General features: G+C 36.4%; 5 protein-coding genes across 8 annotated transcripts; 2 read left to right on the top strand and 3 right to left on the bottom strand.

Annotated features, from left to right (window-relative positions):
• Nucleotides 1–832: 832 nt before the first annotated feature.
• On the top strand, nucleotides 833–3,407 carry LOC147274531 (gamma carbonic anhydrase-like 2). Its single transcript, XM_086256181.1, has 2 exons — nucleotides 833–1,269; nucleotides 2,816–3,407. The coding sequence occupies exons 1-2, from the start codon at nucleotides 912–914 to the stop codon at nucleotides 3,190–3,192; spliced, it is 735 nt and encodes a 244-aa protein (XP_086112307.1). The 5' UTR covers nucleotides 833–911; the 3' UTR covers nucleotides 3,193–3,407.
• Nucleotides 3,408–5,521: 2,114 nt separating this feature from the next.
• Nucleotides 5,522–9,938, bottom strand: LOC147274530 (F-box/LRR protein). Of its 2 annotated transcripts, none has more exons than XM_086257241.1 (10): nucleotides 9,565–9,938; nucleotides 9,344–9,451; nucleotides 9,137–9,229; nucleotides 8,886–9,029; nucleotides 8,612–8,713; nucleotides 8,460–8,499; nucleotides 7,901–8,056; nucleotides 7,430–7,611; nucleotides 7,077–7,195; nucleotides 5,522–6,162 (listed from the first exon to the last, which is right to left on the bottom strand). In XM_086257241.1, exons 1-10 carry the CDS (start codon nucleotides 9,805–9,807, stop codon nucleotides 5,733–5,735), a joined length of 1,617 nt encoding a protein of 538 aa, XP_086113367.1. In that variant the 5' UTR covers nucleotides 9,808–9,938; the 3' UTR covers nucleotides 5,522–5,732. The 2 variants fall into 2 exon arrangements, with proteins under 2 accessions (XP_086113367.1, XP_086113368.1); XM_086257242.1 differs by having other exon boundaries at nucleotides 7,430–7,605.
• A 1,720-nt stretch (nucleotides 9,939–11,658) lies between these two features.
• On the bottom strand, nucleotides 11,659–13,137 carry LOC147274529 (F-box/LRR-repeat protein At5g63520-like). The gene is made up of 5 exons (XM_086228345.1): nucleotides 13,062–13,137; nucleotides 12,543–12,713; nucleotides 12,340–12,443; nucleotides 11,983–12,145; nucleotides 11,659–11,828 (listed from the first exon to the last, which is right to left on the bottom strand). Exons 1-5 carry the CDS (start codon nucleotides 13,135–13,137, stop codon nucleotides 11,659–11,661), a joined length of 684 nt encoding a protein of 227 aa, XP_086084471.1.
• A 164-nt stretch (nucleotides 13,138–13,301) lies between these two features.
• Nucleotides 13,302–17,169, bottom strand: LOC147274528 (squamosa promoter-binding-like protein 13A). Its single transcript, XM_086256549.1, has 4 exons — nucleotides 16,800–17,169; nucleotides 15,682–16,203; nucleotides 14,735–14,868; nucleotides 13,302–14,138 (listed from the first exon to the last, which is right to left on the bottom strand). Exons 2-4 carry the CDS (start codon nucleotides 16,098–16,100, stop codon nucleotides 13,468–13,470), a joined length of 1,224 nt encoding a protein of 407 aa, XP_086112675.1. The 5' UTR covers nucleotides 16,101–16,203; nucleotides 16,800–17,169; the 3' UTR covers nucleotides 13,302–13,467.
• A 5,765-nt stretch (nucleotides 17,170–22,934) lies between these two features.
• Nucleotides 22,935–26,393, top strand: SAE1A (SUMO-activating enzyme 1A). 3 transcript variants are annotated; one of them, XM_086257626.1, is made up of 11 exons: nucleotides 22,935–23,064; nucleotides 23,155–23,249; nucleotides 23,429–23,480; nucleotides 23,587–23,782; nucleotides 23,977–24,056; nucleotides 24,167–24,283; nucleotides 24,533–24,583; nucleotides 24,944–25,010; nucleotides 25,565–25,668; nucleotides 25,746–25,850; nucleotides 25,933–26,393. In XM_086257626.1, the coding sequence occupies exons 2-11, from the start codon at nucleotides 23,161–23,163 to the stop codon at nucleotides 26,047–26,049; spliced, it is 978 nt and encodes a 325-aa protein (XP_086113752.1). In that variant the 5' UTR covers nucleotides 22,935–23,064; nucleotides 23,155–23,160; the 3' UTR covers nucleotides 26,050–26,393. The 3 variants fall into 3 exon arrangements, with proteins under 3 accessions (XP_086113752.1, XP_086113753.1, XP_086113754.1); XM_086257627.1 differs by having other exon boundaries at nucleotides 22,940–23,013; XM_086257628.1 differs by having other exon boundaries at nucleotides 22,977–23,064; nucleotides 23,147–23,249.
• The last annotated feature ends 273 nt before the right edge of the window (nucleotides 26,394–26,666 follow it).

Here is a 26,666-nt window from a genome sequence, read left to right as displayed (position 1 = left end):
TAAAATATTATGTACAGAAGTTTGTGGCTGAAGAGGCATATGCATATATATATATATATATATGATATATGGAAGCTTAACGATCTTGTGTGTATATATATATATATATATGATGTTCTTCAAAGTTCAAACAATTTCTTGTCTAAAACGCTTTAGATAATAAGGACTTAAGATACTTTGAATGTAATTAAATTAATTTTAAGATACTTTTAATACGGAAGTGTTCGAATATAGGCTTACACAAAATTATGTGTAAAATTATGGGTGTTTATACTGCAATAATATTTATTTTTATAGTGCGATTACAACTATATAACACTAATAAAATCTACAAATCATACATCATAAACCCATAAACCTCTTAAATCATATACTAAAACAATTCTCACATACCAAATAATTTCAATTAACCTAATAAACATTATTGTAACTGCACCTTTAAATGTCATTACGTCCACTGCAACTACACTGCAGTGACAAAAAAAAAGAATTAAAAGAAAATAAGCGTTCAAATGCATGACTCAAACTTTATAAAATGCCATAATTTGTCCTTAATATTTAAGAAAAACCATATGTAAGTTTATGAGTATTTTTTATAAGTTGTTAGAGTCTTAGAGACTTTGGCGTAGTTTTTTTAAAGTGTATCATAACCATGGAATAATTGTATACTTTTTTATTCTTTTCACTGTAAACATGAGAATTAACGAATTGGTTTGGGTCAATGATCTCAGTTAGCCCGGCCCATATACTTCACAGATCTCAGCCCAAACCTAAAAATCGACGAAAACAAGAAGCAGAGGCTCCTCCGGCCCACATTCAACCCAACCAACCACTCCACCTCACTCTCCTCCATTTCCAGCTTCCACTCCCAAACCACCCCCTCTCTCTCTCTCTCTCTCTCTACCTCTCCAATGGCGGCTTTTGCTCGCATCTCGAGGAAAGCCCTAGGCGGGTCCTCCTTCTCCCTCCAGCGCGCGTTGTTCGCCACCGAAGCAGCACCGAAACCCATAACCCCCTCACCGGATCGGGTCAAATGGGACTACCGAGGTCAGAGAAAGATAATCCCACTAGGCCAGTGGCTCCCGAAGATCGCCGTCGACGCCTACGTGGCACCCAACGTGGTCTTGGCGGGTCAGGTCACGGTCTGCGACGGAGCCTCCGTTTGGCCCGGGTCGGTCCTCCGCGGCGATCTCAATAAGATCACCGTCGGCTTCTGCTCCAATGTTCAGGAACGCTGTGTGCTCCACGCAGCTTGGTCTTCCCCAACAGGTTTCCCAATTTGCTAGCTTTTCATTGTAATTTGTTTTTTAAATTTAATTTCTTATGTTCTAAATAGTGGTTTGGTTTAGGTTCTGTTAATTGTTTGACTAAACGCGTTTTATATGCATTTAAAATGAATTCATAGCTGAATGTAGTTTTGGGATACTACACTGAGCCTAGTTGTGCTGTGTATGTGTCTGGGTGATGAGGTTGATTAGCTGGGAATGTGAAAAGCTTTTCAATCAATTAAGTAAATTTTGGAACTTTCAAGAACACTTGGGTCTTCCACTTCTTGAGAAAGTGAAGAAGAGATTGGTAGGATGGAAAAATGTGTACTTATCTAAAGGAGATAAGACTTACATTAGTTTAGTGACTAATGTCAACAAACGGTTTGTTGATTTATTATTCGTCTCCTTTTTGAATTCTGAGCAAGGTGAGTAAAAGGATGGTGAAGTTAATGGGAGATTTGTTGTGGGAGGGCTTTGGAGAAAGAAAAGGGGATCATTTTGTGAGGTGGACATTACTTCTTTCCCAATCTTGGAGTTTTGGGGATTGAGAAAGAATTAGATTTTGGAAGGATAATTGGATTGGGGACGGTCTTCGTTGTGCAAGATATTTCTTAATTTGCCAAGGTCTGTTGTCTCTTCTTTCCAATGAGCTGGAGTTTTTGTTTTTGTAGAATTTGAAGGATTTGGAAGTTAGAGAGCTTTTGTCTGTACTCTCATTGATAGAAAATTTCTCCTTGCAATCTTTTAGACTGGATAGAAGATTATGGGAGTTGAATCCTCGGGTCTATTTTCATGGAAGTATTATTGAGTGGTTAATTGATGAGTTATTTCTTCCCAGTTTCAATCATTGTTTTCATGATTTGGAAGGAGTACCTTGCAAGGTACAAATTCGTGCTTGGATATTGCTCATGGTATGATAAATAGTTGGGATATTATTCTGAACACTGGTCTCAAGCACTATATAATGTAGGCATTCTCATCTTGTGAGAACAGCAGGTTTGAATAAATATGAAGGATAAGATCAGTAGCATTGAGAAGTTTATTTGACTAGTAAGAAAAATGTAATGCCTATTTCTCTGGAATCTGGCCATTTCTCAACCTGTTATCCACGTAGTATCTACTGCTAGAAACTTTTTGGACTTGTAAGGCTTATTTTACAGATGGGTGAATTCACCTCATTCAAGAATTTGGAGTCTCCTTCATTTTCCAAGGTTTAGTATATAACCCTGGAGCATCTTTTTTCTTAATTTGTTTTGTCCCTTGGGTTTCTCCAAACTTTAGGCCGAGTTAAATCTCTATATTGTTCCTGTTCCTATCCAGAGATTTACCTTAATTTCATCAATTTGTCTTCTTCATTGGCTTCATAAAAAGAGCGTATATCCATATTTTAATTAGGATACAAATTAAAACTACATGGCTTGTTGGTGCATTCTAGGTCATGACTCCTTTATATTGAATTGTCTAAAATATGCAAGTGAGCAATTGCTTTTTGTAGATATGCTGAGATTTTCTGAGTTTATGATATGCAACCTCTTTCCCTTTCTCAGGACTTCCAGCAGAGACATCCATTGAGAGGTTTGTGACTATTGGTGCATACAGTCTATTGCGGTCCTGCACAATTGAGCCAGAATGCATTATTGGGCAGCATTCCATTCTTATGGAAGGTTCCTTGGTGGAGACCCATTCTATCCTTGAAGCTGGGTCCGTGGTTCCCCCGGGGAGGAGAATTCCAACTGGTGAACTTTGGGCCGGAAATCCAGCAAGGTTCGTCCGAACTCTGACCCATGAAGAGACCTTGGAGATCCCCAAACTCGCAGTAGCAATAAATGATCTGAGCAAAGAATATTTCTCAGAATTCCTCCCTTACTCCACAGTATATTTGGAGGTTGAAAAGTTCAAGAAGTCTTTGGGGATTTCTATTTGATAAGCTTCATTGTCATGTTTCCATGTATTGTTTAGTTGGAGGCTTTCCTTGTAAGGAAATAAGCAGCTCCGAGACATAGAGCTATCTTTTTGGGTGTCCATCTTGTATTTTTTATTTATTTTTTGCTAGCCTCAAAAGAATTGTTTTGATAAAAATATCAATGGACAATGGGATGTGTCACATATAATGATGAGAAAGCATTTGCTGTTTTCCTAATGTTAAGAATTAAGATACACATATGGCATCCAAAAAGTATTACTGAGTTTCCTGTCCATGGACTGGGATTATGGAATCTTAGGTTTGGTGAAAAATATTCCATCTTCCTACTACTTTCTCTTCCACCAGGAATCTAGAGCACCAACCAAGCTTTAACTACCTTTCATGGAAATCATTTGTGCTATTTTATATATACTATACAATTATACATGACAGTGATAGAGTTTTGATACACTACTTAATACTTAAACCATGGATCTACTGCTTGGCCAAAAAAAAAAAAAAACCATGGATCTACTGGACCAGTTTGTACCCTACTCACTCTTTTACGGCAGAACCAGCCATGCCGGATTGCGCTGACTATAGCTTGTTTGTATTTATTTGGCCTATGGACTATACCGTCTTCTAACTCATAACCTCTCAGTCAGGTGAAAGCAGCATTCCATTTTATATCCTTGAGAGCAAATGAAAAAGATTCTTGTGCTCTCTGTCTGTCTCTCCCAACTTGGTGAATTGAAAATCTCAAAGGGCAAACGGTGGTGGTACTGATACTTCCTCTAGAATCTAGGTAAGGGTGGCCCTATATGTTGGTGGAGTCAAATCTAGTTTCGTTTTCAGTGACGTTTATATACTCATTTCTTTTCAAGGACATGCACTCCATCGTGAACAAAAGAGACAAGGAATTAGGTCAGTCGTCATAGAAATGGCCGCATGGGTTGGCGAATATATATATATATATGCAGACGTAGTTTCTCTGTCCCTAGTGAACAATGGAGATAATGAGCACACCATTAGTACCATTACCATGCCTTATTTATCACCAGGCGGCCTCCATTGGCACCTAGAGTTGATGACTAAATCTTGTATGGGGCATGCCCCAGTGCGGCATCTCTCACATGAGGTGGGATCCACATGGTGTATGGGGCATGCCCCATCGAAGACTCTCTTCAGAGTTGATTAAAATCTAAACATAATTTATTCATTTATTTAATTAGAGCCTTTAGTTATAAGATTCTGAGAACTTTTCAACAACCCATTACACCACCAACCACAAATCAATGACAAATATGTACATACTTCACTAATTAAAACTTATTATTCTCATCATCTCCACCACTACCAGCATCATCAACCAGTCTGTATGTATGCATTCATTTGGCAACTTCTTAAATTGGACGGCAATGAATTTCATAGAATATTGATTGCTCTGCCTCATGGTTTGCCAGTTCAATCTCACTGTAATATGATCACCATATCACAGCCGGCCAGCCCCAAACCAAAATGTATTGAATATGATTTAATTATTAGAGGTCTAGAAATTAATTGTGAAAGCTATGACCATTAGAAATTAGGATCAAGACATCTTCTTGTGCATCTTTGACAATGTCATAAACCACTAAGTCCTAATGGAAAATTTTATATTAAATATTCCTTCTTCCAAATGATCAAGCAGAGATTTTGACGTCTCAACTGTTTTGTACTTGTATTTATTTCGAAACCCATCTTTATAATCTCCACTCTTTTCTTCTTTCCCTTATATATTGATCACCCCATTTGCATCTACTATCTCTCTATATATTTTTCATCACTCTTCGACTTGCAATGATCAATATGTATCACAGAGGAAGGTGGTTTTTGAGAGTGTGATAGATGTAATGGAGGTGAATGTGATGATTCCTATGCCTTGTATATATTGTTGTCTTCTTATTTTGCTTAAAAATGTGGGATGTTGGAATGGCTCAATCAAATCAAATCTCCCAAGAATTGGGTCCTTTAATTTGATTGAGCCGTGCCAATATCACAGTTTGCCTTTCCACTTCATCACCTTAATTTGTTGCTAATGAGTATATATTCGTATGTGCACACACACATGGTACACATACACATATGATTGACACCATTTTGATTCTCTTCTTCGGAACCATCCTCAACGCATGTGAAAGTAGACGCTTAATCATGTGTTATATCAGAAGATCATGCATTTTACCAGCCAAGATCAACACACATTCTTCATATTGATGTTTTTAACGAATGGATAATCAACTGCACATAAATACTTTGTATATTGCACGAGAGCATGATATATCTCATGCAGAAAAGAAAACACCACATGGAAATTAAATTCAGGGCCAAACAGGCCGTTCATTAACCACAAATTGTGCAATCAAGGTGTGTACACAGTTTCTGTTCTATTAAAGGAACCAAAAAAATGAAGGAAAATGAGTTAAAAAGAATAAACAAGCAATAACGAAACCCTATTACAGCTGAGTGATCAGCAAGCGAATTCGATCCATCTTGAAGGGAGGAACAGCAGTAGGCAACATCTAATGCTCCAATGGTGTTGGTGGAGTATATGACAACACAAGATAAATAGTGCTATACACATGCAGATTGCAGCGAGCATCACTATCCTTCTGAGCCCCAGTCAACCTTGAAGAGTCACGTCCAATCTCCCCCCCGCAAAATATTCCAGCCAATGGAACCCCAGGGAAGTTCTCCACAAATGGAGAGCTATCAACATTTGCATGTTCAAAGAATGACTCACCACGGCCACAACAAGAGAAAATAAAACTCCCAAATACTTCGCATGTGGGATGGCAATGTTTTGAATTTTCATCTGACTTTAAGTTTTTCAGGGTTGCGGAGACATTGCTACATGAGGCTAATGCAGTTTTGGGATCTGAACGATAGAAATGGAAGTAATCGCCAGTTCTTATGCCACCACCATTGACATAAAGGTACTCTTCATCTCCTCTGTGGAAAAGGCCTCATGTTAATATTTAAATCAATAATTTATTGAAAATATTTAAATCAATAGAATGCACAAAAGAAGTTGTATACTATCCATGCAGAACAGTGCAGGAAATCTATTCCGAGCCCAAGGCAAAAAGTTGCAAAAGGATACAAAGGAAATTTCCGATCCAAGGGTCAATTTGTTATCTATTGAAATCTATTTCTCGAAATCACATCACTGCAGCCGAGACTTGACAGGCATTGCCAACATATTTGTGGGTTGTTCAGACGTATGGATTTTATGGATTTCATATCTGATTGTTGCACTAAACTCCTCTTCCACTAACCTGCTCCAAATGTAGCTGCACTCCACCAACACCCAGCTCCATCTTTAATTACAACAAGCCAGGTACAATCGCCAACATTTTGTTCTTAAATCCTAGCCTCCTAGGTTCCATAATTCATTAGAAAAAACTAATAAAATAAAAGAGGCATTTGAAACCCAAAAAAATGGCAGTCATTAGTGAAAATAATTCTGGCACTATTATCCATGCTATTGCCTGTGATTAACACACATGATAACAGAGAGTACCAAGGTGGCACTACAGGCAGGGACAGATGATAAAATATGATATATGGAGAATAAGATTCAGTTCCATTTGGTTTAAGATCTTTCACTCTGCATTGTTAAATCGATTTTCTGGATCATAAAATCAATTGTGACAATCATCTGATCTAAATATCTCCCACTATGCTCCTCTACTAACCATAATTCCAACATTCCACTATGCTCCTATACTAACCATAATTCCAACATGGTCAACAACAGTGAAATGCAGTGAAGTGATAGATGGAGTAAGGAGTTTGATAGAGATGAATAAAGGCCATAAATTGAAGCATGGGACATAAAGATGATAAGGAGTTCCGAATATTACCCTACAACTACATGGAATTCCAAGGACGTAATGATTCTTGGCCTCTCTGACCCCGTAGAGCAATTTCTTCGTTTTATAACTCCGATGTACAGATCAGGAGAAACATCTTGATTTTCTAACTGTCACATATTCATTCAGAAATGAGCAGAGAATAAAAGGCAACAATTACAACTCAGACAAGTACTTGTAAGAATGTGTGATAGTTTTATAAACAGGTTTTACATTTCTTCAATAAATTCACTTGTAATGTTTTAGCTTCACTAGTCTGACATAAAATAATACATCAAAGTCAACGAGCACTTCCTGCCGAATTTTTTTAAGTGCACCATTTGGAAAATTTTAATTTTTTTTACCTCATCATTGATCTCATTAAGAATTTGTTGACCATCAAGAATCTCTGGGCGCCCTTCTTGTCTAGCAGTAAGCCAAGTAGAATGATCAGAGTGGTCCACTCTAACACAAACAGCCCTGTGTCTGGGACCTACTGTTGATACTCCTTTTGACAGTGCAACATGGAATTGAATATCCCCTATACCTTCTCATTTACACCAAGCCAGATAAGTAAATAGCAAACCATGATAATTGGTGAAAACGAAGCGACGCATAAAAAAAAAGCAGGAGTAAAATGTGAATCAGAATATTACAAACAATGATTTCTAGTAATGTCAAACAACAAGAGCAGAAGAACATTGGAAACACATTGGGTAGTTTGACATAATAACTTTAAAGAATGGGAGAGCAACCATATACTAGAGTAAGTGCGGGGAGGAGGTTTCCAGGGGAAGAAGGAAACAAATAAACTAATTAATTAATTAATTAATTACCGCAAGGCTTGTCTTTATCTCTGGCAAATATAAGAGCAACAGCACCTGAAAAGTATTTTGCACTCCCACAGACATTTCTAGACTCATTTGCACTTCTATACAAAAAGCGACCTCTCTCATCACCCACAATGACAGTTTCCGTAGGCATGGCATAATCTGCAATACATGAGACATTGAAATATAATCAACAAAAACTGACTGAGCATGAGCTTGCAACAGAAAATTTCTAGCAACACAAAAATTTGAAAGCAGCAGCTTATCTTTCTCATGTTTCAACTTTCAAGAGGTAAACAAATCCTTCCTTGTCCTACTTTTCCTTATGTACCAAACAAATGAATCCTTTCTTTTCCTCTCTTTTTTTAGCCAGCAAATAAAGCATTTTTTCATATTCCTCTCCCACCCCCCCCCCCCCCCCCCCCCCCCCCAGCACTCCATTTTCTTTTAGAGAAGTAAAAGCTTTATGTAAGCAAAAAACTACTTTTCTCTTTTTCCTCCTAAGGGCAGTCCAATTAAAGAAGATATGAAAAGAGAATATGATTACATAGAGAGCAAAACTCACCCAATACATCAACTATTGGTTTCACGTTAATAACCCCATCCTGTACAATCAATCATGTCAAATTTTAGAAATGCAACGAAGAAAAGCTGCAGCTGATTTTTAGAAAAAAATAAAGAAATAATAGGCAATCATGTATGAGGACAGCAACTTACTCCAAACATTATAATTCCAACTGGGGATGTGCAACCTGAAACAGAGGCCGTGTAATCCCTAATATCCATGACGAATTTATCAAGGAAGACCTCCCGAGGTTCCTGATATCATTGGAAACCTTTTATGCGTCAATGATCCATGCAAAAAGAGCTTGAAAGATTCTAAAAATTCCCATAAATTAAAAACAAACAACTGCTGTAAAACATCCGGAATTCATTATAAAAACCCTTTCAAAGAAAATCGGCATTGCAATTTCATTGTTGAATTTGTCACCTTTGTTGTTTGTAACAGTGGGATAGCATCAACTTTCAATCCTGGCACAAAGCCAATGGTCAAAAGGATACCGTAGTTCACACAATTTGCAGATATAGAGCAATCTTCATCACTTAAATCACCAGAAGCATCTCCCCACTTAACCTAAACAACCCATTTTGTGCAAACTTAGTAAAGTGTTAAACTTACTGCAAAGTAATGAACCAAAACCAGAAAGGCAAAAAAAAAATTAAACAAAAACTCCATAATACCTCTTTGAATTCATGGGTAAGAGCATCTCTTCCAATAATTCCACTTGCAGTAGAAATAATTAACGGAGCTCTGGACCCCAATTGTTTCGATAGCTGCAATTTTAAACAAATAACAAAAAAATCAAAATTTCCCTTATTTTTAAAAATGTATATAGGAACTCACATATATACTAGTTAAAATTAGGGTATGAGAGCAAGAACACATACAAGCTTGATCATATCATACAATCCAAACCCACTTCCAACATTAGCAATAACGAAATCCGGTCGTATCGGCTCCGCCAGAACCTTCTCGACGACCTCTTTCACAGCAACCTACCAATTACAAATTTACAGCACAAAACCAAGCTTCATTTACATATAGAAACAGAAAATGTGTGTGCTTGTGAATTTTCCGGGAAACCAAACAGGGGGCTAATTAACTAAACCTTGGGGGAGGGGTGGAGAGAGAGCGCAGAGGCAAGCTTGGGGCGAGAGAGGATTCGAGTGCAGATTTGGTTCCAGGATTTGCTAACGCACGCCGCTGATGCGAAGGATAAGGCCGGTAGGCGCGAGAGGATGTTGTGGAGAAGGTCGTCGTTTATCAGCGAGAACATCGTTGCCGTCGTTTTGAGCTGTTTGGTGTCATCCTTGATCGACGACGAGGACGACGGCGATGTGTCGTCGTCCATCGGAGGTGTGATCCTCTATTTGTTTGTTAAAGATGCCGACTTTCAGAGACTCAGCTCTCAAGTTAGGTAATTGCAGTTTTCAAGCTTTTGAGTTTTTCATTTCTAGCTCCTCCTTTTTCTTTCCTTCGTTGGAAAAATCGAACGCAATATTCTCACGTTTTTTATTACATTAAAAACAAAATTAATATTATAAATAAGTATAAATTTTTTCAAAAAGTTTTTTATTTTTCTAAGGAGTAAGGAAAAAAGGAAAAATAAAATAGAGGCTCTCAACAACACGAACATGAAATGGATTGATCGGCACACAACACAAGCTAAGCATAGCATGAGCATAAGTACGAAATAGGCCGAGGCCGAACATGCACAACTTATTTAAGATTATTTTTCTCTAACAACTTTATAACAAGAAAATTCAAATTTTCAAGCAAAAAATATTAACTTTTAATTATAAGAAATAAAAAATAACATAAGACAAGTTTTTTAATCTTGAAACAACAAAAAAGAAACAGTAGTGCTAGGTATACCACATTTTTATACCATAATTTCATACCATCTTATGTGGCAACTTACATGGCATTCATACATTGGATACTAAAAAATAAAAATAAAAACCCAAAAAGAAAAAGAAAAACTCTGTCCAATAAAGTAATGACACGTGAGATGGTATAAGAATGTGGTATAAGAAATGTGGTAAGTATAGCATTATTCAAAAAGAAAAAAGCTGTGGGTCGGCATAGCATGATGTGACAAGAGCATGAATGGATCACAACATGTTTTTAACCTAGGTCTTAATTATTTAGGTCGGTACGAGTACAATACAATTATTAAATAAGTCAACATAATCTCCTAATAAATAAAAAATAAAAAGTCAACACGAGCACAACATGAAGCACAAATGAATACATAATATAATGTAGAAATTGATGTGGTAAGCCAAAGTGGTCCACAAACATAACATTTTTAGTATCTACCTATATATTGTGAAATATTGATTCAAGGTCCAAATCATGAAGGCAGCAGTAATTTGGCTTCAAATAATTACTAGTAAGAGCCAAGTTAGTCCATACATATACAACGTATATATTACTATCACCACTTCTCATTCAGTTTCTCTCGCACCAAATGAAGTGCATAAAGCTTTCCATAGCGCTGCACTTCTGGCCAACTTAATCCACACATGTAAAATGACACTGCTTAGAAGAGATTACAAGACAGAATACCAACTTTCTGCCAACACCCCCACCAAAACTCAAAACTCAAAAAAGAAAAGACAAAGACCCTAATCTTAAAAACCTTGTTTAAATACTTGCTCAACATATCTAGCTTGTTACTTACCCCAACACTTTATGAAACACCATTTTGGTTCTGGAGCTTCATGCTTCTGGCCCGACAGAGTGGTTCCTTCTTTGTGCGACCCCAATGTACATATCAGGATCGTTCAACAGCAATAGAACGGATGAACGAATTCGTTTTTTTTTTTTCTTTAAATATGGAAATGTTATCTTCTTAGACGGTTGTTTTAACATAACATTAGCAAGAGAATATTACCTACAAATGATCTCTCTATTAATCTGAGTTCAATTATGAATTTATATTGACGCACCTCATTTTTTATTTTTTTTAGTAACCGAGGGTGTCCTGAACAGCTTTCGTGCAACAGACTAATTCCTTGGGCCGATCAAAGGCATGCAATCCATGTCGAGCCAAGGGATTCACAAGGAATTTTACCTCTTTTGCTTCCTGGCTGGCTCTAAGGGTCAAACTGGAGACTCAAACTCAGGTGCCTGGATTTATAGCTACAACCAACTCCTCCAACACCTTGGAATTGACGCACCTCATTTTTAACATGCTCTAAACCCCCTCGCAATCAAAAACGACATTAAATTCATCCACTCCTTGCAGTATGGCAGAAACCCATGAACATTCAAAACCTTTCTCAATAACTGACATTGTCCTGAGATGAGGACCAAATGGTATTATACCGGGTGACATTGTGACATGGAACTGAGTTTCCCCTATGCCTGCTTTAAGGAACAAGATCCTTAAAGAGCTTTAAGAGGAACCATTAAACATAAACCTGGTTTATAGATTGTCTGTAAATAAAACATGTTTGTTAAAGCTGGCTTGCGCTTGATATTGTAATTGCAATGTATATTCAAGAACATAAGGAAATACCATTAGGCTTGTTTGTATCCCTCGCAAATACAAGAGCAACAGCATCAAAATGGAACAAATCCCTACTGTAGTTTTGGGATTCATCCCTACGTCTGCACATAAAGGAGGCACTTGGATCACCTACAATGGCCGTCTCCTCCGGCATGGCAGAATCTGCAAGATACTCAGAGTTATTAGATATAAGATCCATAAACAACTTTTTGAACACAAAAATATATGACTTTCAGAACAACCATGTCAATGTGGCATACATTAGCAATGAAAAGGAAGAAACCCCAGATGGGAAGAAATTAAAAAAACCATCTTCATGTGAATGTTTAACCAATAAAACCCAGATGATGAGAAAAGCTAACTTACCCCATACAGTATGATACAAGCTGGGGCTGTAGAACCTGAAGCAGAGACTGTGAAATGCCTAATTTCCATCACAAAGTGGTCAAGCAGTGTCACATGAGGTGCGTGCCTGATCAGTGAAAAAGCTCCAAAGTCAATTTTCCTTCACACAACAAATTAAAGAATGACGTTTTAGAATAAATAATCATAGCTTCATAGGCTTACACTCTTTGGTCTTAAAAGTGGGATGACATCCACTTTTAAATCCGGCACAAACCCAACAGACAGAACAATCCCTCGGTTCAAATTATGTTCATTCCATTCAGTATTCTCATCAATCACTTCCCATTTCACCAAGCCATGAGCACGAACGGGCCGCAAGTTGTGTCGGACAAGGTCTTAACTATTTGGTCCCACACAATTATTAAATGAGTCAGCGCGAGCAAGAAGCACGAATGAGTACAGTTTAAATGGACTGGGCCGACATGTCACAGCCATTTGACACGTGTAAGGGATATGGGTGACTGGTTATAAATTTAGAGAGCCCAATTCCAAATCTTATGTTTCGGCGTGTTATATCCAAGCTTTCTAATGCTTCACTCAAACTAGGAGGCCCATATTTTAAGTAGACTAGGCCCGACACATGGGCTAAGGAAGCCCAAGAGAAGACCAAGCAACCAGCCGAATAGCCGATCCATTATGTTTTTCAGAAAAAGTTCAAGAATATCAACTAATGAAACTAGGACCATTTGCCAAACGCTCAACCTTAACATTGGTCTGAGTATTGGCCTCAAGGCCCTGAACCTTTTCAACCACCGCCATAGGTCCTTCTTAGGCTTTGGGCAAGCAGCCCAAAACCCACCTACTGTGGGCTATGATCCAGAATCCACGGGTCATGAATTACATTCAACTCATTGAATTATCAAAAATGGCTCAGCCAAATATTGTAAACCAGCAATGTAAAACAAACAGAGACTTGGCCAGAATGGTTATCCATCATGATTCATGAGGAGCCAAATATAATTACTGCCAGCTGAAATATGTAAATAAATAGTATGCTTATGTTTACAGAAAGAAAGGAAAGCCTCCAAAATCATACAAGAGGTTCCAAATCCATCATGCAACAACAATCAATAGAAACCTGTATTTTTGCTACTCCCAGTGAAAGGGAAGTGTTTGAGGAGCTTGATTCCCCTGTGATCCATCAGAGCCTAAGTGAAACATTCCGGGGCACTGAGCATTTGCATCACTACTTCCATTGGAGACCAAAACTGAGTCCATGGGCTCTATAGTAGTGTTCCCATGTAGGCTTCTGGCGTGGCCAATGCGGTGGTGGTGGTTCATCAGAGAGATTGAATTAGGCTGCTGCACCATGTGTCTCAAACCTATTTCAGATGTCTGCTGCGTCTGCGGTGATGACAGAAGAGAGAGAGCACAATCCGAATCATGGATTTGTGTTGTTAACCTGTCACAAAACATTTTGCTCTTAGCAGGAGCCCCAACACTACTAGTTTCTGACAATGCAATGGTATTGAGGAGGGGCTGGCAGACAGAAGCTCCATGAGATGTTTGGTTGGTGTTGAGTGGGGAGCTGTTGTTTCTTTGGAAAAGCGCGAATTGCTTCCCGGATTCCTTGTAGCTGCTGCTGCTGCTGGTTGAGGATCCAAGAAACATGTTTTGTTTATTATCCATCAATGGCAGTTGAAGGTGGTGGTTTGGGAGACCAGTATCGACCTCAGCTTTGACAACTCCAGCCCAGGTGGGGTTCATAACAGTGGTGGAGGGATATACAAGTGAACTAGAGAATGGTAACAATTGGGTGCCTGCAAGAAGTGAAAATAAGATTTAATAGAAGAAATCTGCATCATAATTCTATGAATGCATAAACATACTTGATTACAAGATAATACTAATTCAATTGCACACCAGCAATATTTGATACAGTAACAACTTACCCTGTCAGTATCAGTTGAGCTTGTACATTTGCATTGAATTATAGTTATGATCAATTAGTGAAAACAGAGAAATTTGCAGTTAAAGTGACAGCTAAAGCCAGGCAGCACTTGACACTAAGATTAATAGTTTGCAAGAACTATAAAAAAGATTGAAAGATAAGGATCTTGCTTATGTCAAAAACCAGGTTATATATACATCTAGGAATAGGCCACTAGAAATCACATTAGTGGCCACTAGATCATCAACTGTGACATTGGACCACACATAGTTGACAAAGCACTTAGCTGAGTGGATGTTCAAATAAAGTTCCAGAGGATATCACTTCAAAAGTTTATGTATGGGTGCAACTGCAAGAATGAGTCATGTCTATATGTGTGTGCCTGTGCAGTGTGCACAAGTGCATGGCCACATGCCTGCTTCAAAGCGTTAGATTAAGTGCACCACAAACAATGCTGCAGCTAACCTTGGTAATTGGACAAGAAACTTCCTGACCGTGACATGGGTTCTGGTTGAGGCTTCCTTCGCCTCCGGTTGTGTCCATCAAGACGTTTCCTGCAGCTTCTCTTTCCTTCATCAAATTCCTCCAGCGAATGGAATCTGCCAAAAAGAGTGAAGTTTAAAACACTTGGTCTTGCCAAGGTCATGGCTCAGAACAGAGGGAAAACTCATATGAAACAAATAAATACGTAGATATCAGTTCAATATTTGTTTGTAAGGTAAAAGAATGCATACTGCACCCATGTAGACATACGAGGAAGAGTATTTGGTTCGTAAAGCATGTACAGCATCTAGAGCAAGCTAAAAGTTACAACTCAAATAAATATTACAGAGGCATAAGGACATCTAAGAGGGCTTCTGAAATTGTGGGACACTATCTCCTCTGAGAAGGATCACAAAGGTCCATTCTCCATATGAAGGATTGCAGTTTGTTCTCTAACCAAGCAAGCCGCCGAATATATTTTTCAGCTCGCAACAGTTACCGTTCTTTCTGCAGATCCTTCTACACAACACTCTAACTCAGCTAAGCCTTTATCTCATAAACAATAGGGGTTGGCACTCTAAATACTAAATCCATATCAACATTTATTCAATATTGCAGTGCAAAAATATAAAATGATCATATATGTGCATTTTTTTAAATGATATCTCTACCATCAGACGCTAAACAAAACAACATGATGCTTCATCAAGGCAGCAGAATGCTGCAATGAAAATGATCTACAAACTTCTATTGACAATAGTTCTGGATGATCATCTGATAAACTGAAGTAAAATTCAAAATCAAAATATGGAAATACTTAACAAGAACATTGCAAGAACAAAAGAGCTCCGCATTCTAAAGTTAAACTCAATAGAAAAAACAACTGATGTTACTCTAACAATATGAAACATGGTTACAAAATCTTATACCTGCTACATTGCTGGCAGAATCGTTGTCTTTGGCCATTAATTGTGACCTGAGGAGTCTTAGAATGGAGCTCACAGACCTTATGGCGCCTATGGTAATCCCTACAAGTACTAAGGTCTGAATTGCACCCATCAACAAGGCATGACACTGTCTGAGATCCATTGTAAGCCGCTCTTGACCTCTTCGATGATCCAGAAGGTGATGATGTAGTTTTTGGACCACCAGGCTCCTTCAACATATCCACTAACTCATTATTACCTGAATCACCCAACTGACCAAGCTTCAAATCAACAGAAAAGTCCCCTTTGATGGTCCTATGATCTCCAAAGCTACTAGACCCATCAACTGTGCCCAAGTGGGAAAAGGTTTCTTGGTCTAGTTCAGCCAAATCCCAAGAAGGTGCTTTCAAGTTCCAGTCCATAAAAACTCTTACTTCTAAGCTTGTTATAATACTTCTCCTCCTTGCCACCCTCCCCCAACCCCCCTCAATCAAGCTTGTCTCTTGCTATTTGTGTTTGTATCACCTTCAAATAAGAATGTATTTCAAAAGTGCATCACAATAAACAGTATAAACAACTGAAAATAGAAAAATAACTGCATCCCAAATCCAAATAAACAGAAGATTAATGACGAACTCAATTCACACAAATTTTTCTCTCAAATTTCAAAAGGGTAATGTATTCTATGATACAAAAGATCAATAAGAACTTAAGAAGCCAACAACTGCAGTATGCAAATTATAAATACTGTATAAGAAACCCCAATTAACCAAAAATTATCCAAGAAACCCAATTCAAACCAATTTATATGTGGGAGTTAATACAGTTGAATATAAAATAAACAAGAATGAACTATATAATAAAGGAAACATTAAGTAGCAAAGAAAGAAATGCAAAACATGGGCATGCTAAAGCACATTGCAATTCTTTTTTTCTCAAAAATAAAAACGGCAGAGGCAGAAACCCAAACTAGAAAGTCAGACTTTTGTTCTTTGAATAAATTAATGATATCTAAGAAGTGTTGTTCCAAGGAATTGGGAAGCTAAGATGAAAAACATTACTATTTTGGACCATAAATAAATAAATAAAACAAACAAACAAGAGAGAGAGAGAGTACTTACAGATAAGTGGTGCAGGAGAAGAATGGTTTTCCAGCCATTTATTCACTGACATGGATTCCATTAATAACCAATAAAGTGGGTAGTCGAGGAAATAAAATAAAAAGCGAAAGGTTAAAAAACTAATAGTTGGGTGTAGGTTAGGAGGTGAAGAATCACTTATTGTACCTGTCAGCAAAATGCCATTGGAGGTATCTCTGCTGCAGAGAGAGAGAGAGAGAGAGAGAGAGAGAGAGAGTAGATAATGTAATGAAAGACTACAGATATATTAGTGAACTGAGAGAGAGAGAGAGAGAACTGTAGAGAGAAGGAGAGAGGTGCTAAAGAACTATCAAACTACAATGAAGGGGCCAAATGCCAAGTTCACTTTTTAAAAAATTTCTTTTTGTCCATTTTAGGGTTTGTTTGAAATGTATGAGAGTAGGAGAAGGGAAAATAGGGACAGCTTGTTTGTAGCTTTCAGACTTTTATAAACCAAGAAAAAAGAAGTACAAGGATGGATGCTGAGGACAAACCATGTGGTATTGTGTTTCACATTTCATGGCATGTCTTTTTTTTGGGTTCCTTTTACTTGAAAACTCTTTGTGCACCCCCACGCTCCTCTGAGAGTGAGTGGGAAACAACCACCTTCATTTAGAGCCTAAGCACTCAAGCAGTAAATTCCAAGCTTGCTTTCAAAGTTTCAATTGAATGGAGATTTCAGAACTATTATTAATTAGTCCTCAACTTGTGCTGGGCTGTCTGCCTCTACTCTCTAGGCTTTATAATAAAGTGGGGGGATCCCTAATAGCTTGGATTAATAATTGTACAACTTGTTAAATGTTAACTGCAGTCTGCATTATATGTAGTGCTGGTTTTCTAGTTACTTAGTTGGTCTGACATGGGACTGTAAAGGAATGGACTTCCATGTCTGGGGGTAAAGATGTCTAGAAGGGCAAGATGTAGGTGTACGGATTTGATAAAAACATGTACATATATAAAATGCTTTGCAAGTGGGGCTCCTTTTGCGTATGCATCACATTTCACATGAGATTTGATGACTACATTACTACTTTATCTCACCATTAGTATTTAGTAGGTCTAATGTTCAAAATTTATTCTAGCACGTGCATACAGCCATACACCATTAGCCATAATAAGTTTTGAATGTAGCAATTGTGTTATGTATACAGTACGACTATTCAATGCTACACGCTACGTGTTTTATTTATCTTACAAAAAATAAAAATTTTACTTAAAATAAGGATACATGCTAATATATGTGTGGCATGGCTGCCCTATTGAAAAATCAATGAAATATTTACCAACTTTTATCAATTTATTGGTAATTTTTATCTTGTAAACATGTTCATTTTTTAAACAATCTGATTTGTTACGTTGTATATTGTCAATTTCATCCATTGATCATGTAAATCCACTTGTAAACACATGAATGATTGGAGTTAAATGTTGTTTGGATAAGTAATGCATGTATTCTAATATGGGACTTGAGTAAACTCCACAATCTTTGTTGTTTATATTTTTCATTGTGTTGTTTGTTTGCCCGTGAAGATTCCAAAAAAACATGAGTTGCATATGCAATAGCTAGAAAGGCTTTGCATAATGCATAATTGCATATGGAATGGAACCATCGAGTCTGCAGTATAGTCTGCATTCTCTTTTTCCATGTGCTATTCTGTGGTCCATCACATTCACCCAAACAACTTCACCACTGCCGCCGCATCAAACACGAAAGCCCTATAAAATATGAAAAATGATTTTTTAGATATATAAATATATTATGTTGTATTATTAAATTATTATTCAAACCATACAATTTAAACATGATTTTACTAGACCAACTAGTTATCCGCTTAGGTATTTTCTCCATTTTTAATCTACTAAGTTTCTCCGTATAAATATTAAATTATACTGCAAAAAAAGAAAAAAGAGTAACAAGTAGGGCTTGCATTTAGGATCGACAAATTGAAAAAAATCGTATGTCGATCTGAATTGATTATTTTTTAGCTTTTTCAATTTCGGTGGTCGAAATGGACTTAACCGCCACCTTCGATTGGTTGGAAACGGCATGCAAAACCACCCACTCAGAACACCAAAACTCTGAATTACATCGATAAAATTGCTGACCGATTTCGACCCGATCCAAGAATGTCGATGACTAACAATCTTCAATCTGGCAGCGGTAACTTTATGTGCATCTGACCAATGTCGATTCAGTGGTTGATAAAAGGGTTTCCATTCGGTAACCAAACCCATTCCACCCTTAGCAACGAGAGAGCATAGTCTATATAATCAATTGTGATATAATGACCAAATAGCTTGAATTTTTGGTATTTGGAGTGTGGGAAGCAGAGCGCGTGGGCCGTGCATGTGGTCATTGTGTATCTTTGAAGGCCCTTTGATGGCCCATTGAAGGGGCAGGTAGACTCCATAAACTTCAAACTCCCAAGTCCTAACTCATACTTAATTTTTAGGCCATGGAGTATCAAAACTCAAGTTCATGTTTTTAATTTAAGGAAGGAATATATATTAGCAAGGAATAAAATTTTGAATTTTGAAGAAATTTCGAAGATTTTTAAATTTTGACAGAAATTAAACGGAAACGATGGAAATTACTATCAAAATACAGAAATTTTGAATGAAACTTTACTATATATTTATTTAATATATTATCTATTACGTTGATAAAAAATATTGAAGAAACCAAATTATATAGTAAGTTTCATGTGATATAAGATTAATATAATGCGCGCTGAAAGTAAATACTGTGAAATAAAATTAGTATAATGAATAAATAAAATTAATATATTCTTTATACTCTATAATATATACACTAAATCCTATATACTTCATAATTTATACTCTATATAGTTTAAGATATTATATAGGATATTAGGGTTTAGGCCCTTTAGGATATTTTTAATTATTTTTTATATAAAAATGTATTAGAGTTTATTAGTTTAGGGTTTAAAAACAATTAAACGAAACCCCAAATCAATTTTTTTTTCAATTGCCCAAAAACCTCAAACTAGGATATGGTATATGATATTAAGGTTTAGCCCTTTAGAGTATTTTAAATTATTTTTTATATAGAAATATATTAAAGTTCACTAATTTAGGGTTTAAAAATAACTAAATAAAACTCCAAAACGTCCAAACAAAAACCCAAACCTTTCTTTTTCTTTACAATTGCCCAAAGGCCCCAACCCCAATCAATCCTAAATCTTTTAATTTTTTTTTCTCTTTTTTACTTTTTTTTTCTTCTTCTTTTTCTTTTTTTCTTTTCTTTTATTCTTCTTCTTTTTCTTTTTTTCCTTTCTTTTTTTTTTTTCTTCTTTTTCTTTCTTTCTTTCCTTTCCTTTCTTTTCCCCTGAGTCTCCAGCTCCACTGTGTTTCTAACTTTCTTCTTCATCTCCTCTCTCTCTCTCTCTCTCTCTCTCTCTCTCCAATCCATTACCAACCCACCCTCACCACTTTCTCCCTCGTCTCCCCCTGCCGTCGTCACCCCTGTCGCGCCCCCTGCCGGCATATAAAGGAGGGCTTTAAGGATTCACTGATTTAAGATGATAAACATCCATTTTTGGTCAATTGATAAGCCGATTAGGGGTGCTTAAAAGTTTTTGAAGTTCAAAACCCTTTAAATTCAAAGTACCCGAAAGGTAAATCCCCTAACTTTTTTTGGGTTTAGTTGCTACCCTTTTTTTTATAGATTTTGTTGTTGATTTCAAAGTAGCCAAAGTTGCTGATTTTGGGTATTCATTCGAATCATTTGGGTAGTTCTAATCACTCGAAATTTCGCCGAAATTATCTCGAAAATTTAACAAATATAGATTTCGATTTCGACACTCCACAAAATAGAAATTTTCGACGAAATTTCGCCGAAAATTTCAAAATTTAACACAAATTTTAGATGAGTATTTAACTTGTTTATATTTGATCTCATTTTGAATTTCATTTATTTGTAACAGCTATTATCATGTTACACACTTATAACTATGGAGAGTTAATGAGTTATAGTTGTCTCTCACTCTGAAGCATTATTTCTTTCAAAGTTATTTTGTATGAAGAGAAATATTACTAAATTAATTATTAAATAATAACTAGTAATTAAAGTTAAAAGTTACGTGTGATTACAAATTTATAGAATTTTTAATGTGTAACCGATACACCGCTATATAGTGTAACCATTTTAATATGTAAGGATATTATTAGATAATATGTTTATTTATTCTATAATATAATATTAATAACATTGTATAACACGTTAAATTAATTATATTACATAGTAGTGTATCGATCACAAAAAAAAATATCTTACAAATTTGAGATAGTTTGATTAGGAATACAGTAATGCTACACTTACCACATTTTTATACCACAATTGCATACCATCTTACATGGCATTCATACATTGGACACTACAAATTAAAAAATAAAACTTAAAAAAGAAAAAGGAAATACCCTTCCAGTAAAGTAATGACACATCAGGTGGGATACAAATGTGGGAAAAAAAATGTGGGACAAATAGCATTATTGTTAGGAATATTCCTATTCTTATAGAGTATTGGATTGTTGATGGTTGTCCTACACTCCTACTCCTCTAAAATCTAAATCTTCCTAGTTTATCTCGGAATTGGTATACTGATGTCCGAAGTTGAATCCCGCTCCAATGTTATCAACTTATGACTAATTAATATTCTCAAATAACTTTGTTAGTTATATTTAACAAAAAAAAAAAACTAGAAATAATATGAGTAATAATTGAAGGGTAAAATTGTCATGCTACTTTAAATCTGCAACAACCAAAAAGTCAGTGTGGCAGCTGTAATTACGACTGTCACTGTCAGTGTGGGACCAAGTCGTGTCAGCGTTCAGTAGGAAAAGGGGCTTCATTAGAGAGGGGTGTTAATTATTTGCCACGTGCCCGTTCGCTGACCTCTGCTCCGCCATGAAAATCCAGCTTTGATTAAACCCAAGATTAATTGTGTAGTTTTTCAGTTTTCCTTGTCGGCACCCATCCATCCCACCAGGCACCATCAATATCCTCACATTGATTTTGTCTTCAGCTCAAGTACATCTACATCAAACGCCATATATTCACACATTTATTTACACTAATATTTTCACAAATCTATAATATACTTATATACCTCCATTTTGCAACATTGATAGGATTTTTTTTTTGGCCGAGGAGAAAAACATTGATATGATTAATTACTGTAAATTAACATCTCATCTCTAAATTCTTATAATAAATGAATGGTTCATCTAAAAATATCGTTTTGGTAGGATTGAGTTGTTTTGGAGAATGGTGCGCATAATTTTAAGGAACATTATACATGTTGGCAGACAATAGTTAGTCTATTTGGTTCTTTTTCTTTTGTCCAAACCATTCCAGCTTACCTCACACTGTTTTGTAATCATCATGACCATTGATGATTGTTCAATGATCGTGCCACGTTTACATTCATAGCTACCTCACATTGACAATGACTTCATTGAAGAGGACGACTCCAAAATTGCCTCTCATCACATTGACATCATTTGGCTTATGGTGGTAATGACCATTTTTCTTTGAGTATCCTTACTACATATCATAACAAGGAACAACTCTGTGATAGTGTGATGAGTGTGACACTTCGAACCCAATCATAGATTGATGAAATCAAGAGTACTTTTCTCTACATCACACTTATATTATCTCATTTTATATTTTAACATGTACCTAAATATGAAACGGGAGTTGCTAATCTGCTATTGATTCCTTATAGGCATGTCACCCACCACTTATCTTTTCTTGTTTATATATTTTAGCCCCCTTGTTGCTTGATTTTGGGAGAAACATATTTACATGTGGATTTCTTAATATTTCTTAAATAAGAAACAATGGTGCATGAATGGATGTGACTATAAATTGGGTAGTCTTATTAGTGCCAGTTCTTGGGCCTCAGCAAACAGTCTGTGCACATGTCTTGTAGACATGGAATTGGGCTGGTCTACTTTGGTTGACACTTTGCATTCGAATCCCATTCTTAAACCCCCTTCAGTAACTGGGCCCACAATAGCAGGCCCATGGTTCCAAGGCCCAATACAGGTTGCGTCAAAATAGAAAAAGAAAAAATTCCGAATTTTGCCTCGAAAATCAAATTCATGAAATTCAATTCCGGGGAATTACTGCTTGGCCCCTTTCTGTCTTCTCAGTAGTTCAAATAAGTTTGTAAGTATCTGATTTTTAGGGTTCTTCTCGCTCTTCCCTACCAATAATTTTGTAAGTATCTAATTTGTAGGGTTTCGTCAGCACACACTCAAACTTTTCTGGTTAAAAATGTGATTTTTTTTTTTCCCCCAAGATTTTCAGGTTGGGATGGCAATGGACGGCGAGGAGTTGACTGAGCAGGAGACCGCTCTTTACGATCGTCAAATTAGGGTTTGGGGCGCTGATGCCCAAAGAAGGTACGTAAATATCTGTTTGTGTAAAGTAAGCACATTTTTTTTTCAATATTTCATAGTAATTGTCATAATTTAATTCATGTTCTTTTTATTATTTTGGAATTTTGAGCTACTGGGTTTGTTTATAACTCGTGTATTTGTGTTTTTTTTTTTTTTTTTTTTTTTTCTCTCTTTGGTTTTAGACTGAGCAAAGCTCATGTACTTGTCTGTGGCATTAATGGGACTATTGCTGAGGTAATTCAAAGTAATTGAACACCTTACATACTTTTGGTAATACTATGTGTTGGAATATCAATGTGTATTCATGTTAATGTTTGTTACCATTTTTGTTGGGGGTTAGTTTTGCAAGAATATTGTACTAGCGGGAGTTGGTAGTCTGACACTGGTGGATGATCGGGTAGCGACCGAAGAAGCGCTTTCTGCCAACTTTTTGATACCTTATGATGAAACTGTGTATGCTGGGAAAACTCTAACTGAACTTTGTCGCGATTCTCTGAAAGATTTCAATCCGATGGTTCGTGTTTCTGTAGAAAAAGGTCCAGCCTCTGATGCGACAGATGTTTCAATGTTTTTAGTTCAGCATTGTTACTATTAATGTCATAGCTGAAGTTCTTTTTTGAGTTCCATGTTCTTATTCATATCTTGTGGTGATGGTTATGAATTGTTCGATACTTTAATATCTTGTCCTAGTTAGGTGAAAGAGAAAATTTCTCACATTTTGATCTCACAGGTGACTTGTCAAGCTTTGGTGGAGAGTTCTATAGTAATTTTGATGTCGTCGTTGTCAGTTGTTGCTCGCTCACAACAAAAGTACCATGCCCTTCCTCTTTATTATATGATTTTAACTTTTTTAAACATCCCTTTATGATGAGTTCCATATCCACATTTTCCATTGCCTTATTTCAATTCTTCCTTTGCAGAAAGTGATCAATGAAAAATGCCGAAAGCTATCGAAGCGTGTAGCATTTTATACAGTTGATTGTAGAGACTCTTGTGGTGAAATATTTGTTGATCTGCAACTTCATAAATACTCGAAGGTGATCATCTTATTTGATTACTCACACTTCTCTAGTATCATGATTTTTGTTTTCCTGGTTTCTTTGGTGAACACTTCATTTTATGGCTAACACACCCATAGCCATCATTGTTAGAACTGCAAGTGTAAGAGGTTTCCAGTGAATTGCTATTGGTTTGAACATACGCTGGACTTATTATGAATTTTTTGCTTGCATGTATATTGAGAAGGATAGGAGCAGGAATTAATTTCTTCTTGTTTTTCTTAACAGAAAAAGCTGGAGGAAACAATCGAATGCGAACTACATTATCCAAGTTTTGAGGTATGACTTGGTCTGTCATTGTTCTTTCTTATGATGTTGAGTTTTATTGGGTTTCATACCATGATCATGCTTACCTTCCACCCAGCTCCCAACACCTTTTTCCAATTACTGATGCTTATTTATGCCTTCTTCTGGGTGATTTTTAATTTTAGTACCTTCATAGAGAATTGATGAAATTAAGACCACAAGATTAATATTTATAGATGGTATTAACCATTCTTCAACCACATGCATTTAGGACTGCATTTAGTCTCAAATGGTTATAATCATAAATTTTTTTATGTAAATTTTGTTAATGTGCTTCACATTTACTTTTTACTTTCTAATGATGTAATGTACTTATGCATCCTTACATTACAGGAATCAATTTCAGTACCTTGGAAGGCACTTCCCCGAAAAGTTTCAAAGCTATACTTTGCTATGCGAGGTGTGGAAATTATTTTCATTGCATTTTTTTTAAAGAAAATTTTCTAAGAAATTTACAAATAGAATAAAATAGTAAGAAGAATAACTCTCAGCTAGATGAGAAAACTAATTGCTTTTACTATAGTGATGGGGGATATACCTTGGAGAGCACTTCCCAGGAAAGTGTCAAATCTATACTTTGCTATGTGATGAGTGGTAAATCATTTAAAAAAATTAAAATAACCAAAAAGGTATAATAGGAAGAGGAGTAACTTTGAGCTAGAACAGAATACTAATGCACATATCCCTTTAATACGCATTGATCAGAGGGTGCACTTGTTTGCTGCTTTCTTTCTAGCCTTGCTGTCATGCTGCATTTTTACTATACCTTGTGTCTTCAAGCATTTCCCAAACTCCTATGATGAAAGAAGAAAAAAAATTGAGAGACCATTTTGAATTTTCCCATCAAAAAGATTTTTTACCCTTAAACTATACTTTTTAAAATTTGTATGAATTTGTTTCCTTCCATTTATAATTAAAATAGACTCACCAAAATTATCCTCACTATTCTTGCAGTAATAGAAAGGTTTGAAGAAGCTGAGCAACATAAACCTGGAGAAGTATCAATTGCAGATCTTCCTGGTGTTCTGAAGTTGAAAAAGGAGCTCTGTGAGGCACAGGTGTGGTACTTAAAACTTTTTTTTGTGTCTTTTTTGTTCTGCATCTTCTTACACTTGCTATTGTAACCACACTGCAGTCATTGAATGAATCCCATATTCCTGATGTCCTCCTAGAAAGATTGGTGACGGATACAAGAGAATTTCCTCCGGTTTGTGCCATTATTGGGGGAATTCTTGGGCAGGTGCTTTATCTATCCATTTCTTTATATGTATAGTGATATCTTTATTTACCTTATGTTGACATTTTAGTATTGAACTTCTCAGGAGGTTATTAAAGCAATATCAGGCAAAGGAGATCCTCTGAAGAATTTCTTCTTCTTTGATGCTATGGACGGAAAGGGCATAATAGAGGACTTGTCGAACCATAAAACCGGAAGCTGAGCAGCGTTGTAGAGGGAAGCTTTGATAGTTCGAAGGGTTAGAAAGTAGGAAACCGTCCTAACTGCCATTTAGGGAATTAAAGATTGTTGGCGACAGATTTTCCGAAGAGTTGACCCCTTTTCCATGGATACTAATTTTGCTTATAGCAGAAGTTTGAGAAATTATTCTATACCATTCTGGCCAGACTCTTTTTTCATCTGTTGTTGAGCTTGATTTTATTGCTAATGAATCTAAGTTATGTATGACATCCAATGAATGGTCATGTATGTTCACGGATTCAGATTCATGCTTTCATTCATAGGATTGTGATGGCATATGGAATTATCAAGATCTGTTTGTTAAAAGACTCATAATGTCCACCCAGATTCACATTGGTCATGACCTTTGCGGTCATGGGTAGTGGGGGAGAGCAATCAGTTTGTCTGATAAAGTTAAAAAATAAAAGGGGATGAAAAGGATAATACCATTATAGCTGTATAGACTCAGTAACCTTAATTAATAAATCAACAAAATAATTATAATGTTCCCTGGATGGGACTTTATTTTTCATTTATTTCAGATAGTTAGGTGCCATGGAGAAATTTGTAATGGTTGAGTTATCATGATTGTTGTGAATC

Source organism: Dryas octopetala, chromosome 9, assembly GCF_963921425.1.
Source record: "Dryas octopetala chromosome 9, drDryOcto1.1, whole genome shotgun sequence".
NCBI classification, from domain to species: domain Eukaryota; kingdom Viridiplantae; phylum Streptophyta; class Magnoliopsida; order Rosales; family Rosaceae; genus Dryas; species Dryas octopetala.
Note: the sequence above shows the minus strand (reverse complement) of the source record. Positions and strands in the feature narration are given on the sequence as shown.